We start from the raw sequence: 15712 nt of genomic DNA, 5'->3' as shown, positions 1-15712 counted from the left end.
GTGATAAGGAAAAAAAAAGGTGGGGGGCTCCATGGTGGGCCAACTCACACTTCCATATCATAAGATGAGTCATGTGTGGGGGAAAGTAGCTCACCTTCTCTCTCTCGATTTCGTCCCAGGCCCCATCTCTCCATTGTGGGCCAACTCACACTTCCAAAAACAAGAAGCCTCTTTGTTACACATATATAAGAAAGGTGTTAATGCCTGTTTCATCTCCTTTAGTTGTTTTGGTCATCTCCACATATCATTGAGTGTTTGACATTCTGCTTTTAATGGCCCTTTTGTTCCTTGAAGGCTAAGGAAGTTGCTTTGGAACAATGGTCGACAGTCTTGGAGCTCCTTCTCAGTCTCCGCATGTAGTAATATTTAAAAAACTGTTCCTGAACATGAAGCCAAAACACTCTCCAATGTCAACCTTACATTTCTTATACCACTAGCCTAGCTACCACATTCAAGCTGTCAAAGCTTTTACAAAAACCCCACTCTATCTCCATCTTCTCTCGAGCTATCTCTCTCACCCCGTTTCTTCTCCTCCATGCTCCCTCTTCTCTTCCATTTTCTCTCCCATCCATGGCTCCCAAGCTCACCCCACAATCATTAAGTATCATCCTGTGCCTCTCTCTCCTCCTCCTCTTCTTTCTTGGACTGGGTAGCTTCATTTCCATTAAACCCACCAGAAACAGCATCTCCCATAGCGTCAACAGAAAAGTACTGGCCACCAAGTTCGACTTCACAGCATTTCATGGAGAGTCCCATTCAAGGCACCTCCCTCCGCAACCAGACCCGGCTGATTCCGAGATCGATCCCCTCTACGGTGTCGAGAAGCGCAAGGTCCCAACCGGCCCCAATCCCTTGCACCATTGACAGGTTTCTCGCATCAACATATATGCGCTAGCTACCTTCTTCTCTCTTCATGTAATATTCTTATTGTTGTAATAACAATTTTCTCATTAAAAAAAAAAAAAACCAGAAACCACAGATCTCTACCGAGATTTCTTCCATGATCACTTCTATGATCTTACAATTTTCAAATCAATACACCCCATTTGTATCAAATGATTCAAATCTGAATGTGTTCATGCTTTTTTTTTTTTTCTTTTTAATTGTATTCTGACAAGTATATTATAAATACGAGCATGTAAGTATTTGTATTTTTTTATATGATGAATATGGTTGTATTTGGAGGACAATTGGAATGGGAAAATGAAACTAAGATCTACAGTTATAAAATAAAGTTTACAATTGGAATGGGTCTGATGATAGGAAGTTTGAAAATTTTTTGGATGGATCATTATTTTATACTGGGGCTGACTTATGGGGTATCTCATATCTATAATAATATTATTATGGTAGGTTTAGTGGGGTTAGGGATAAGAGTTGGAAGAGTGAACGTGTAGGGCTGTTGAGAGCTGACCCAATAGGCATACACCAAGTGCCTAGAATGGTTGACTTTGGTTCATGTTGGGTCTGTGTATAGTAAATTAGAAATGGAATGGTCACATGCGTTTGGAAGTGGGATTTTATTTCAATATTTTTGGTGTTTGAACTTTGATGAGCATCTTGCTGTGTGAATTGCTCAAAACCCAAAAGTCAAAACTGCTGTGAAGCAATTATTGAGTTGAAGGAGGATCATGGCGAGTGGCGATGCCACTTGAACGTGGGTGATTCTTTCTTTCATGAAAACCATCATGCCCATTTCGCAGCCAAAATCAGAGAAGCAGAGAGAGAGAGAGAGAGAGAGAGAGAGGGAGGGAGGGAGGGAGGGAGAGAGCGAGAGAGAGAGGAAATGATTAATTTGTTTGATGGGTGGATGATAGATGTCTATGGGTGGATTATAATTTTTGAAAGGTAATATTGATATTAATATAACCATATATAATTTTTTTCTGTATAATTCACAACTACAAGAAATAATAATTTCTGATTTTTATATTTTTTAATTATAAAATTTTTGAACAAAATTAATCTACACCAAAGGTCCGGCATATTCATGTCCAATACGTTGTTGTATATTTCTCTTTCTAACCACACAATTGCTAGTACACTTATTGTGATTCCCAATACAATAATAAAAATAGGTACAGGAAAAAGAATCGATATGTTGTACTTCTGGTGTATTAATTATCATATCAATGATCAACTTCTCCTATAATTATATTTATGCTACCTAGTATCGTCGTAACGTCAGCCAATTTTATTATTTTAACTAATTAATGAAGAATTTGCAAATTGATAAAACCCGACGGTCAAATTTTCCATCCATAAGGAAAAACATTCTAACCTCCTATCAAAAAAATTCCAATTCTCCCTTTGGGGCTTCGACTCTCACATAAAGTTCTTAAAAAATAATTTTTGATGTCTTATCACAACATTATTGTTACAAAGTATAAGATAACAAAATTACAAAATTCTAAAAAGAATTTATTGGTCTATTGTGAACATTGTGACAAAATTAAATAAATAAAAAGTATCTAAAAAATATATTGATATTTTATAGGTAAGAAATTTACAAAAAAATATAAATTTGCAATAACAAAACATTTCATCCAATTTATTTTCAAAAAAAAACTTCAAAAATTTTCAATAATTTTACATGTCCAAAACTTCAAGATTTCAAAAGGTACAAAGATTGCTTTTATAGATCTAGCTCTTTCTCCAAATCTTAAATTAAAGAGTTAGATGAAAAGGATAAACAAGACAGGAAAAAAGAGTCACAAAAATTTTGTTCATATGGATACGATATCTTAGTAGTCCCTTCAAAAGGAAAAAAGAATAAACAAAATAATATAAAAAGTCAAAAGTCATCCCATGAAGCAAAATTCCAAAACAAAAATATAAAAAAATAGTAATAAATCAAAATCTTCTAACAAAACAACGACTTTCAAAAAAGACTCCAAAATGTAGAAAAATAGGATATTATTCAAACGACTATTAATTAGAAAATAAAATCAATTATTTGGAAATAAGTGACGGACTCAAAACTTTAATGATTAATAAATAATAAGATGAAATTGAATATTTTAAATAAAAAATTCAAATATTAATAACTCAACAAATATCACTTGAAAAGTCAAATCAAGATGAATCGGATAATAAAAAAATATATGATGAAATTTGTGCATACTCCTATAAAACAATAAATCTGATTCCGAAATAATTAAATTATTTATAATATCTAATAAGTAATTTTTCAACTTTTATAATATGAATTTGATAAAAATTAAATTATTTAATAATTATACTAATTAACCTAATTATAAATTTAAAGCTCATTTTTGAATAAATATATTAATTCAATCATCGATATGTTTGATTTAGACTTTAATCATATAAACTTATACAAGGTCTAATTCAACCCGATTATTAAATGGATTAAATAAGTTACACGAAGTATTACCTATTTAATAATTAAGATGTTAATATTTATATTCTGATTATTATTCATATCATATTTTGATTGATCTATTTAGTAGAATGTTTAGGCTTTGATACGATACGAGCATGACCTACTAACACCAATTGTCAACCCTAAGATTAGTATATGTTAATAAAGTTGAGAAAAGTAGAAACATAGTCACTTAATTTGTATGCTACAAAATGCTTTAAATTATTAGGACAACAAAATCACTATCAATGCATAGGATGAGTATGATTACATGAGGACGCCGCTGGACTCGACGTAGCCCACTAAGATCAATCCTGAAGAGGCCAAGCCCATAATGGAGAATGACCCACATTAATGACATGACCCAGCTTGAACAGTTAGTTTGGCCCATTAAACTGAGCCCTTGATATGATTTTCCTCTCTACTGGGGTGTTGGTTCAAAGGGTACATTTTGGCTATTAAACTTCTCAAGTATTATTCAAAATAGCTCATTTGATTACGTATTATATTTTTCTATTTTTTATTCCAAAAAAATTGTTTGAAACCTTATTTTGAAACCTTATAACTATGATTTTAATATAAATTCTAGAAATCGGATTTTGAAACTATTGCTTTAATACACATTTTGAAATTGCGGTTTCTAATTTTGATAAAAAAACGACATTTTTAAAATTTGACTTCAAATTAATTTAAAGAGAAATTTAAAAATTATATTTTAAAACTGTAATCTTAATATAAAGTTAAAAACTATATTTTGAAATTAAGATTTTGGTATATATTTAGATACCTCATTTTGAAACTACCTCAAAGAAAATTCCAATAAAAGTTTTTTCAACAAATATTTTCAATGCTTGGGTTGAACTTTCTCAACACAAGCTCAATTTGGGTTGATTTAGGCAACCCCAATGTAGTTTGAACTCAATTCAATGTTTTTATAATTTTATAATATTTATTATCATGTATAATAATATTAATTTTTTGTTAATATATTTTAAAGAAAAAAATATCAAATTATAATTAATTATATACTTTTTCTTTTTAAAAAAAGATACATTAATTTATTTTTACTTTTTTATTATTATCTTGAAATTTTTGTACAAATATATAGATAAAAAAATTCACTATGAATGACTTTTAAGTCGTGCAATCCCAGTAACCCAACCAATTTGTGTTTAGCTTGACCAACACGAAGTCAACTTGAGTTTAGAAAAATAAATTTGGGGCTTATCTTGAATATCTTGAGTTAGGTCGGGTTGAGTTGAGCTTGGGTTGATCGTTTCTTAATTTGGGTTAGGTTCAGATTAACTATCAATCTGACCAACTCGCCTAAGTTCAAGTCCTACCTATAACCTTATAATAAAGGGAAAACCTAATATAAAAAATATAAACAAAAGGAACAAATAAAACATCTAATATTTATGCATGAAGTACGAGTCAATGGTCAAATTTGAACAATACAATAGTAAGACTTCTAAAATATATGAATTTAAATGTATAATTATATTTGTATCGTAATTATAAGGTTAGACCATGTAATTTGTTTAATAAACAACTTATGTTCAAATTTGATTGTTCTAGTTGTTCAATTTGTTTCACTTATTTATTTCATTATATAATGCTAACATGATTATGACCCCAACTCCATATGAGTTCATGGTCCATTCAACAAATAACCATTTCAAAACTATAAAATAAAAAATCATATTTAAAATAATAATAAATATGATATAATTTAAAAATCAAACAATCAAACTAATTGCATTATTCAAAGTAAAATCTTATACATTTAAAAATGATACCATATTAAGAAATTGAAATTTAAAGAAAGCTCTAAATGAGTGACAAATTGGAAGTTTATTTTTTATTCTATTTTATAAGAATAATATAATTAAAAAATTAATTAATTAATTAAGTCATTAAATTGATTTTGGTTGCCGGGCTTTTATAAGGTCTAGGTCAATGCTCCGCGTTGCAATAAGAATTGGAATTGTCGTGCAACTTTGGCAATTTAAGGTGAGTGTGCATTGATAAAGGAGTGGTCTTCTTGGGAGGGAAAACAAAATACAGGGATGGACCACTGTCTCGTTAGTCCTTACTTCTATTTCAAGGCCGACATCCGACATCGATTCCATGGATTGAACTATGAAGGCTTTTAATACAAACCCAACTACCATAATTATTAAGGATTATCGTGTCCGGTTGGAAGTTGGAACCTATCCGTTACCAATACGTCTTCTTCATACCACAACCATTTTACACTCGATCATACTTGTTATTTTTATGGTTAAGAATAACTGAATAAGTATGAGCTTAGGACTTGTTTGGTGTGAGCTTTATTTTTAAGTACGAATGGTAAAAAAACTCATCATGATCCAAAAGGGGAGCAATAATCAGGGACGGGAATCCTATTATATAATAATAACAATGATAATCATAATAATAATAACATCATCATTATTTTAAAACTAAATATACATTTATGAAATTAAAAACATTAATTCCCAACCTATTTACCTTCAATGATCTCGTTTAAATGAAATATATAATGTTGTTTAAAATAAAATAAAATTGCATATCAATATTTTTATTTTTAAAAATGAAATCTCTTTTACCTCTAATAATATTCATAATTAAAATATTATATATATATATATGAAATTATTATGTAATAAAAAATATTTTTAGTTCTATTTTTTTACCACAAATTTAATTTTACAATAAAAAATTATTATGTAAAATAAGAATTATAAAAAATTAAAAATTGATAATAAAAAAATTATAAATTTATGATTCATAATATAATATACCCCATTATTTATCTCATCACATGTATTATAGAATTATTTTATTTCCTATTTTATCTTGTATTATATGGAATCAAAAAACATAATCAAAAGAAATAGTTGTTAAAGGTTTTGAGTTTCTTAGGTAAAATCTTCTTTTTATTAAAATTCTCAGACTAAAAATAAAAAAAAACATAGGCCCACTTGTATTTTTTTTTCTTTTAAATTTTATAACTATAAATTGATTTTTTAGTTTTTAATTTTTAAATTCATTCATTACATCCGAATTTTTTATTTTATTTTAGTAAATTGATTTGTTTAGTTAAGAGATGTTTGATACTAATTACAACTTTGCTCATTTAATGGTCACACAATGAAATATTTAATTTTTTTAAATTGTCTTTTAATGTGTACTAATTTAGCTCTATTTTAACCTTTTTTTTTTCCTTAACCTTATCATTTTAATTATGTATTTAAATTAATACAATCACAAAGTTTCATTTTATACATTTATATTTTTTTTATTAAAAATAAAATTTTGAATATAATTTTACCTTAAACTTTTAATATGTTTTACTATTTGTTTCCGTCAATTCAAAACTCGATATTTTACCTTCTAAACTTTTTAAATATCAATATTTAGTCACAAACCTTTTATAAAATTACAAAAGAAATTGATATGTTTTGTATTTTGATTCAAACACTAAGATGTAATTAGATAAAATCAACTTTAAATTAATAGTCTTGAAGTAAAATTTATCAAGTACCTTTAAATTATAGTAACTATCAGTCTTAATTATTTATTTTAAAAGGATGTTTACATGACTATTCGTGATTTTATTTTTCTTTATATTTTAACTTCAAATAGAACTATTGGTCTTAATTTTTTTTATCTTAGAAGGATATTTACATGATTATTTGTGATTTTCGCATACAGCTACGAAGAACTACTGTGACAAACCTGAACTTGGATAATAAATATTTTTCTTTGTATTTTAACTTGTTTATTTACTTAACAAATTATTTATTGATTTTTTAGTAAGTTTTGGAAGCAAAGTGTCACATTTTAACAAATTTGAGGAACAAAGTATTGAGTTTTAAATGTTATGGAACAAAGTCTAAAACACGATACCTATAGAAAAAGTAAAACGTATTTAATCTTATAAAATTTTATTCAAAATTTTTATTTAATTTATTTTAAAATAAAAAATTGACTCTTAACCTTTTCGTTCTAGGCAATTATAACATGAAGTGAAAGGAATCCAATAGAAAAGTTGCCTCAAATGCGAGCTGAATCGTTTCCGAATATGATCCACTTGAATTCTTGTGGAGTTATCATTTTAGTAAAGACCTACACACTTAGAAAAAAAAAAAGGTGCCTTAATAATCGTAATTTGACCACAAAGCTTATAATATGCCCGTCCATGATTCAAAATAAGGCCTCGAGCTGGTCAATAAGCTTGAAAGTTGAAACCAAACCAATTATACCCAATGGAAGCCAAGTGCCACGTTATCTCACACAACATATGCTCGGAAACGTCTTGGAATGTGTCATTTTTGCTTGTTTGAAAAGCTCGATCCCTGGCTGCGACTTTTGAATAATGGTGGGGAACTTCCACGGAAAACGTTGGGGAAGTGTGGAAACGTTTTGGAGAAGGCTAAGAAGTATGCGTAGAAATTTCTATTTTCCCACCTGCACAATTTTGTAATTTTCCTTTTTGATTTTCTTGCCCATTTCGTTTTTAAATGATTTGACCTTTTTCCTTCCTCTATAATTCCTTTTTTTTTTTTGAGTAAATTATAAAAAAATATTTCTATGCTTTCGCCTGTGACATATGTATCTACGACTATGTTTACAAAAAAGATTTCATATTAATATAAATTAAGTCATTAAATTATTAAATTGGTTTGTCAAACATACCATTAATTCAACCCTTAAATTGTTTTAAATAATATTAATTTTAAATTATGCTTAAATATTAAATAATCATCCTTATTAGTATTTTCTCATAAATAAATAAAAACATTCACATGATTTAAACAATATATGGAACTATATTAGTTTAATATTCATAAAAATATTTATTTTTCTCAATCTAGAGAATAAGATACCAGGATAAGATTAATTGATGAAACAAGAAGGGTAAGTCTGAAGATTAACGGGTAAAAAGAGAAGGGATCACTAAAGAGGAGTTCTTTCAAAAAATGGATTTATCTGATCAACGGTTGGGATGCTTTGAAAGAATAGAAATAATCTAACCCAACTAAATAATCAAACGTTATAATAATATGAATGGTCTTGAGCGTTCAGCACATTCCTTTCCTTTTTGGAGAAAAAGAGAATGAGCCCCACGTGTTCCTTTCCCTTTTCTCCAAGAGATTCCAACCCTACATTCTGCACTTTGTGCAGCCTAAGGTGGCTGAAGAACCGACCCAAAGACCTCCAACGCTAAAATCGCCCAGTAATGCTAAAAGGTAAAGCACAAATCATTCATGGACTTTCCTTTGAATACACAGAGGTTGAAATATGAGTTTACCTGGTCAATCTTGGCCACTCTCCACCGCCGATATTGGTGTCCATGGATGGAAGCTAACCTACTTCCACTACCCTCTCTAGTTACACGGTACACCCTAAACATTCTTTTAAAATCTTTGGTCACCCACCACCAAAACTCCACTCACACACTGTTCCATCTTTTTGGTCGTCTACATATTTTGTGGATTAAATTAAACCCCTAAAAACATATATACCACACATTAATTTGATAATCAGTAGATATTCATTTGGAAATGATGTGATGGAGATGGGTCCATGGGAGGTGTGAATCACCCAAAATTTCAAGCTTATGAACTCAGTCCACCATTGACCTCCATCATTTAATAAAAGGGGAAGACCTGGCAAGTGGGCTGCAGGCTTTTTGTCAAGGTAAAAGTAAAACTCAAGACGCAGGGCATGACAAGTGGAAGCCATGATCTAGTGCTTTCCTCCCCAGGCTTTGTGTTTTGTACGTGGACCAGTCATATCCCGCGCTGTTGGAAGATGACCTTCCACCAAGACACTCTTTTGATTTATAAGGAAAATGTAGGAGCGAGTCAAGGAGAGAGGGTAACCGGCTACCACCGGTCACCTCCATTATGCCCTCACCTATATATACTCCACCGTCTTCCTCCTTCCCTCCCGATAAAACCATTCACAGCTCTCAGCCATGGCCCGCCATAGCCCAGAACACGACATCGGCTCCAACACCGGCTTTGGAACCTCCAAGAAGGTCGCAAGTGGCTTGCTCCACTCCGTATCGACGCTTGTGGCTTCGTGCTCCAAGCAAGCCAGCCGAGTCTCCAGCAAGTTTCGTACAAAGGTGAGCCACTCGAGAATCTCTCCGAAGTCGCCGTTGGCGCGGCCCAAGCAGCTGCTGACGAGTATAAGCAACAAGGCGATTCCTTTTCTGCATAAGAAGAAAGGGGGCGAACAGTTAGACAGCAAAGAAGTTGCAGAGGAAGGGTTCGGAGACGGCGGCGTGTGGCAGAGGGCGATCCTGATGGGGGATAAATGCCAGCCGTTGGATTTCTCTGGCGTAATATATTACGATAATAAGGGGGAGCAGCTCCAGGAGCTGCCGCTCAGGTCGCCGCGTGCGAGTCCGCTGCCGAGTTACGCTTTTCGGAAGTGAAAGCACCGGCGGGTGAGTTGGGTAGTAGTTCAACGTTCAAATTTAAAAGGGGTAGTGGGATTGGAGAAACAAAATCGTAGGGCATGTGAATTTATTTTCTCTTTACCTGCTTGGTTTCACATGTATGATGTTGCAGCCTAGCTGGGATGTTGGAAAGCGGTTTTTGTAGTTGTGAAATGGATTTGGCATCATGTAAGTAGGTTTTTAGCTTTGTTTATTTCTTTTCGTTCCAATTTACAAAGGGTTTGTATTTCCTATTTCTTTTTATTTTCATAAAATAAAATAAAAGATATTTACGCATTTATCGAGTTTTTAGGTTTCTCACTTGTTATTTATCGGGAATAAAAGGTATTTATGTATCTCATCGAGTTTTGGGGTTTCTTAACCATGTGTTGTTTATTGGGATCAAATTTGTTCGATGTTTTTCTTGGCCAAGAAACCAACCTTGGTCCCAAGCCCTTCTAACTTTCACTGTCTTTTCAGGTTTGATCTCATCGGGGACCTTCCTTAACCTAGGAAACTTTGAGCCTTTGTTTTGTCTCACCCGGAACCCTTTGAACCCTCCTTGGCCCGAAGCCCTTTGGACACTCACCGCCTCTTTAAGCTACACCCAACAGGGACCTTCCTTGGCCCAAGAACCCTTTAGGCTCTCTCTCTTCACCTCTATAGGCTTGCGTCCGACAGGGGCAATCCTTGTACAGGACCCTTTAGACCCACATGGCCTTTTTTTAAGGACTAAAAACATTTTTTACATTTTCTGATGCTTGTAAGTATTTTTTTTAATAATAATAATAAAGTGTTTAATAATTTTTATTAACCACTTTTAAAAAATTTGAAGAATTACTTAAAAGTGATTATAATAATCGCTTGAAAATGATTCTTCTAAATATAAAAAATATGAAAATCCAAATGGCTACAATGAAAACACTACAAACAAAAAGCAACAATAGCACTAAAAAACCAAACCAAAAGCACTTTAATCAGAACTTGAAAGCTAGGAAAAATAAAAAATAAAAAAATAAAAAATAGTGGACGAGGTCAGGGTGGATCTTGGTCTCATAATCATCTAAGACCCTTTCCGACATTCAAAGGCGGTTATAAATATAATATCAATTCTCTTACATTTCTATGATTCTTTTTTTTCAGTATAATTTAATTAGACTTCTCTTTTTGATTTTTTGATACAAGTTTACCTGGTCAAACTTAATGCACAAAATTTCAATCAGCTAACCATGAGAATGAGACATCCTAAGGAGATCGTAAAGAATATATCATAATGATTTAGTGATGAAATTTCAAACTAACGACACGGGTGGCGAATTTGAATGACATTAGAAGAAGGAAAAGAAGGAAACCTCACTTGAAACAAGAGATCTTGATCAATCATCCTTCATGCTTTCAAAAATACACCAGTGAACCGATCGAATCAACACTCAGCCAACTTTCGTGCAAAAGTTCAAAAAAAATAGGGGAAAAAAGAAAGGGAAATAGAAACGGCACTACAAGCAACAAAATACTACTAAAAATAGAAAAGAGAAAACCCGGTTCGGCGTATTAGATCCGGTTCAAAACCTTTCGGTTCAAGATCCCTCAGGCTCCAGGAGCCGCGTCCTTCACCTTACTCTGCAAATACCCACCATACTCCCTAGCGTAGTCCTTTACGTGGCTGGCCGTGTCCGCGATCCGGCTCCTGGCGTAGTCAAACCTGCCAGAACCGGGCGGGTTCCAACCCCTGAAGTACTTGTATATCCAAGACAGACCGGCCAGAACCGCCAGACCGAACCCGCACATGGATAAGAACCCAGCCGCAGCTAAGAAGAGAACTGTCCCGGCCGGAACCCATATGGGGCTGGAAATGAGGATCAAGGGAGTGAAGAAGATGAGGCCAATGACAGTGGCGGTGATGGTGAGGCCGGTGAGGAAGAGCAAGATGCAGCCGGAGACGATGAGGGCCAAGAAGCCGATGAATTGAGTGGAGTTGGGGGCGTGGTCGTGGAGTCTACGTAGGAATGCTGAACCGGGTGTGGGTCGAGGTGGACGTTGGGTTTGGCCTGAACCGGAGTGGCGGTCAGCCATCGTTGAGCGACAGAGGGAGAGATTGAAGATAGAAAAGACGGAAGATGGGTTATAGAAGGAGCAGAAGGGTGGTGGTGTGGGGATAGGCTGACACGTGTGGGAGGTGGAGACATGCAAGGACACACGTGGGAGAGGATTGAGCACTCCGAGATTTGTTGTGGCCCTTGTCCTTGTGGGGACTGGTGACTTTTTCTTTCTATACATTTGGTTTCTGATCCCATGCTTTGCACCTCTCTTTCTCCCCATGCTCTCTCTCTTTCTACTCGTCCGATTACTCATCAAATGTGATTAAAGTATAAAAGATTATGAATACACAAGGGACACATTGCCCCTTGTGAAAAATAAAATAATCAATAAAGTTGATCCATTCACCTCGTGTCCAAAGAAAAAATAAGCTTTGGATTGACCAAATATTAGTCTTCCCTTGAAATATTTTCTTTATACATGAGCAGGTGCAAAACAATTGAATCAAATTATACTTTAAACATGATGTGATAATTCAATATTGTATCAAAACCCTATTTAGAAAAATGAAAATTTCAAATTATATTAAAATTCTGAACTCTGAATTAGTAAAGCCCAGCATTGAGAAGTAATATATAAATAGGTAACATCAAGAGAAAGAGGAAGAACGCAGGGGGGTCCAAACCCTGCTGTCACTATGAAGAACATTGGGCAGCATATTTGAATGATGCAACTCCTCTTTGTCCCCACTTTCAACCTTACCATTTCCCATGTCTGTCCCGCTCAAATCCCTGCAATGACTGGCCTTTTTCAGACTCACTTCATGTTTCTCGTCTCCCCCCATAAGGGACCCAGCTCTGCTTGATTGCATGGCTGTATTTTTCTTGTCATCCAGGTCTCCAGTTGATCTCAGCCATGCTACCGTGTCGATTGGATTCCTTTCGAGATCAAAGACGCTTTGAACTTCCTGAGATTGGGTGCTAAACTGCACTCTTTTGATCTTCCTAGATGGGGTGATGCCTACTAGTCCGGTGCTGTCATTTTCCTTCCTTTGCAGTGGAACATCTGACATAGATAACCTGCGAATTAGGCCGCCTGCCTTGAATGGAGAATTTTCTCTAGAAGACCTCTCCGATGATGAAACAACTAATCTTGGATTATCCTTTCGTCTTCCCCATCTTCTTATATTATGAATCAAACCATATTTCTTGCTTATGCTCCTCTCGCTGCTAGAAGAGCTGTCTATTGTAGTTCTGTCAATGGAGGATGAGGAAGAAGATTTGCTGTATGAATTATGGTGTGGGATTGGAGTAGGAGTCTTGTTGCCATGAGATTCTTGGCTTGAATTCTTTCTGAGAATCGGTGGGGTTAGGTAATTTTGGCTTTCGAACCTCAAGCAAGCGTTGAGCGAGCGTTGGTACATTAGTTCTTCGATTATGCCGAACCTGTTTTTCCGCAATTTTTCTATCTGTTTGGATAAACTTTCATTTGCATGCCTAAACTTATTCATCTCCTCCTCCAGCTTATCCTTCATTTTAATCCGAAAACAGCAACAGGGAAAATCAGGCTATACGATACCAAACCAATATATTCATAACTGAATCTGAATAAAGACTAAAGAAAATTTCATATATACCTCTGTCATATCAGATAGCGCATTTGCTTTGTCTTCTGCAGCAACCAACATAATTTTCAGTCCTCCCGTTTCCATTTCAAGCTCTTTGTTCCTCCTCTTCATCTCCATAGCTTTGAATTCCACACTTCCGCTCTTCTTTTCAACATTCTCATGATCTGTACTGGATATTCCTGTCTTCTCAAAACCAGAAACTTCTCGTGCTAGCGTCAGCAATTTCTTCCTCGCCCAGTTCCTATCTGTAGTCATCTTCTCGTGCAGTTCTTTTATTCTCTTCTTTGCAATCTCTAGCTGCTTCTCTACCAACACACCCTCTTTGGCTTCCTCTTGAAGTTTCTTCGTCTCTGCCCGCAACGAGTTCACGGTGATGCTCAGAAAGTCGACCTCCTCCGTCTTGACCTTCAAGTGCTTCTGCAACTGAGCAATATATGAACGCTGCTCTTTAATACCATACATTTCTAGCAGTTTCCCTTCAAGGGTCCTTCTTTTTCTCTCCATTTCTTTTACTGCATTCTGTAGTATCCCTATTTCACCTGTAACATCTTGTGGATTTCCACTCTCTCTTCTTTTGGGTAAATTCAAATTTTGTTCCATTTTTCTTCTGGTAGTACTCCCTTTAATCTCTTCCTCTTCCTCAACCTGGAAATGCAAATTTATATGAGTCACTTCTATGTATATGATCAGAGAGTAGTGATCAGAGAGAAGGAATCGAAACTAATATAGAACAAAAAGAGAGAGCTGCTTGATGGTACTGAAAATTCAGAATCCGCAGACTTCTCTTCCCCGTCTTCTTCAATCTCTTCTTGTTGGAAGCTTGAGTCATCAATCTCTAAGTTCATGAAACACCATCAAAATACGTTTAGAAAGAAACAAAAGATTGATTCTGCAGACATTTTCCAAAGTACCTGCAGGTTTGATTGGAGGGTTTCGCTTCCTGGAAGATTGAATTTTGATTCTGGAAACTGCAAAAGCTGCAACTGAAGCTGCAGCCACAAAGCTAACCTTTACAAACATGTACGTACAACTACGTAGTTGCAAGGATTAAGTGGGTTTGTGGGGTGGGTCAAAATATTCTTATCTGGTTCATGAATTTTAGGGAAGCAACTCGCAATTGACGATAAGTCTGATCATCAACCAGTGGTTGATTTTTGTCTGCTCAGAGGTGTATTTAATGCCTTTGGAAGAACACTAAAAAGTCTCTTAAGAAAAACAAAAAGCTGTGTGTGGGCATGGCTTCTCTAGCTTTCAACGCATAATCATATATACAGGATTTGCAAATCTTTTTTGGTAAATCATTAGGAAATTTTTTAAATATAATATAGTATGTTCAATTATAAAAGATTATTACATAGATAATTTTAAATAATTTTATTAAAATTTACTTTAATTCTTATTCAAATTCATACTAATTTTTATTAAATTTTGCATATGACATGGTACTCAAATCCAAACTAGGATATATATATATATATATATATATATATATATATATATATATATTTTAATATGGATGTATTTTTAGCTCTTGGTTTTAAGTTTGAGTTTTGTTTTTAAAAAATTATATATATAAATAGAATGAAAAAATAAGAGGAAAAGAAAAATATAGGACTTGTTTGGTTTTTTGGTAACTATTTTTGAAAAAAATTCTGAAAAATAGTTTTTGAAAACTATTCTTTGATTTTTATAAAAGTGTTTTATTTTTAATCATTCTATATATTTTTATAATTATTTTTTAAAGTAGTCATAAAAAATAAGTGAAAATAAAAACAAAACACACAAAACAATTATTTTTATTGTTAAACGTGTTTTTTGTATTTTTTTTGTATTTGAAAATAAAAATTATTCTAAAAAATAGTTTCCAAACAAACCTTATTTATTAATATTATTGTTATTTTGTTTACCATGTAAAAATTGAGAAAAGGAAAAAGAAATATATTTCTCAAACATTTTCTACTTTTTATTTTAAACTAAATAGTGAAATGTTTTTATTTTTTTATTTTTTACTTTTTACCTATTTGAAATATCCAAACATATAAAAATAATATATATTTTTTAAATTACTTTTATTTTTTAATACTTTTTGAAAATCAAACCTATTCCTAATCTTTGTTTTGGCAGTGAATATAAAAAACAAAATGTCACAAATATGGGACCCACGATTTGGCACAATGAAACAAACCCCCCTTTCATTAACATGCCC

The 15712-nt window shown here is 33.3% G+C and overlaps 3 protein-coding genes across 3 annotated transcripts; 1 reads left to right on the top strand and 2 right to left on the bottom strand.

Moving 5' to 3' along the window:
- Positions 1-9286: 9286 nt before the first annotated feature.
- LOC117904815 lies at positions 9287-10198 on the top strand. The gene has a single exon (XM_034817583.1). The coding sequence runs from the start codon at positions 9375-9377 to the stop codon at positions 9837-9839; it is 465 nt and encodes a 154-aa protein (XP_034673474.1). The 5' UTR covers positions 9287-9374; the 3' UTR covers positions 9840-10198.
- An 890-nt stretch (positions 10199-11088) lies between these two features.
- On the bottom strand, positions 11089-12015 carry LOC117904814 (oleosin 1). Its single transcript, XM_034817582.1, has one exon. It carries the CDS (start codon positions 11913-11915, stop codon positions 11430-11432), a length of 486 nt encoding a protein of 161 aa, XP_034673473.1. The 5' UTR covers positions 11916-12015; the 3' UTR covers positions 11089-11429.
- A 353-nt stretch (positions 12016-12368) lies between these two features.
- LOC117904813 (protein CHUP1, chloroplastic-like) lies at positions 12369-14645 on the bottom strand. Its single transcript, XM_034817581.1, has 4 exons — positions 14418-14645; positions 14265-14341; positions 13516-14151; positions 12369-13407 (listed from the first exon to the last, which is right to left on the bottom strand). The coding sequence occupies exons 1-4, from the start codon at positions 14524-14526 to the stop codon at positions 12529-12531; spliced, it is 1701 nt and encodes a 566-aa protein (XP_034673472.1). The 5' UTR covers positions 14527-14645; the 3' UTR covers positions 12369-12528.
- Positions 14646-15712: the final 1067 nt, after the last annotated feature.

The sequence above is a fragment of the Vitis riparia genome, chromosome 17 (assembly GCF_004353265.1).
Source record: "Vitis riparia cultivar Riparia Gloire de Montpellier isolate 1030 chromosome 17, EGFV_Vit.rip_1.0, whole genome shotgun sequence".
Classification (NCBI taxonomy): Eukaryota; Viridiplantae; Streptophyta; class Magnoliopsida; order Vitales; family Vitaceae; genus Vitis; species Vitis riparia.
This window is presented reverse-complemented; position numbering and strand designations above follow the sequence as displayed.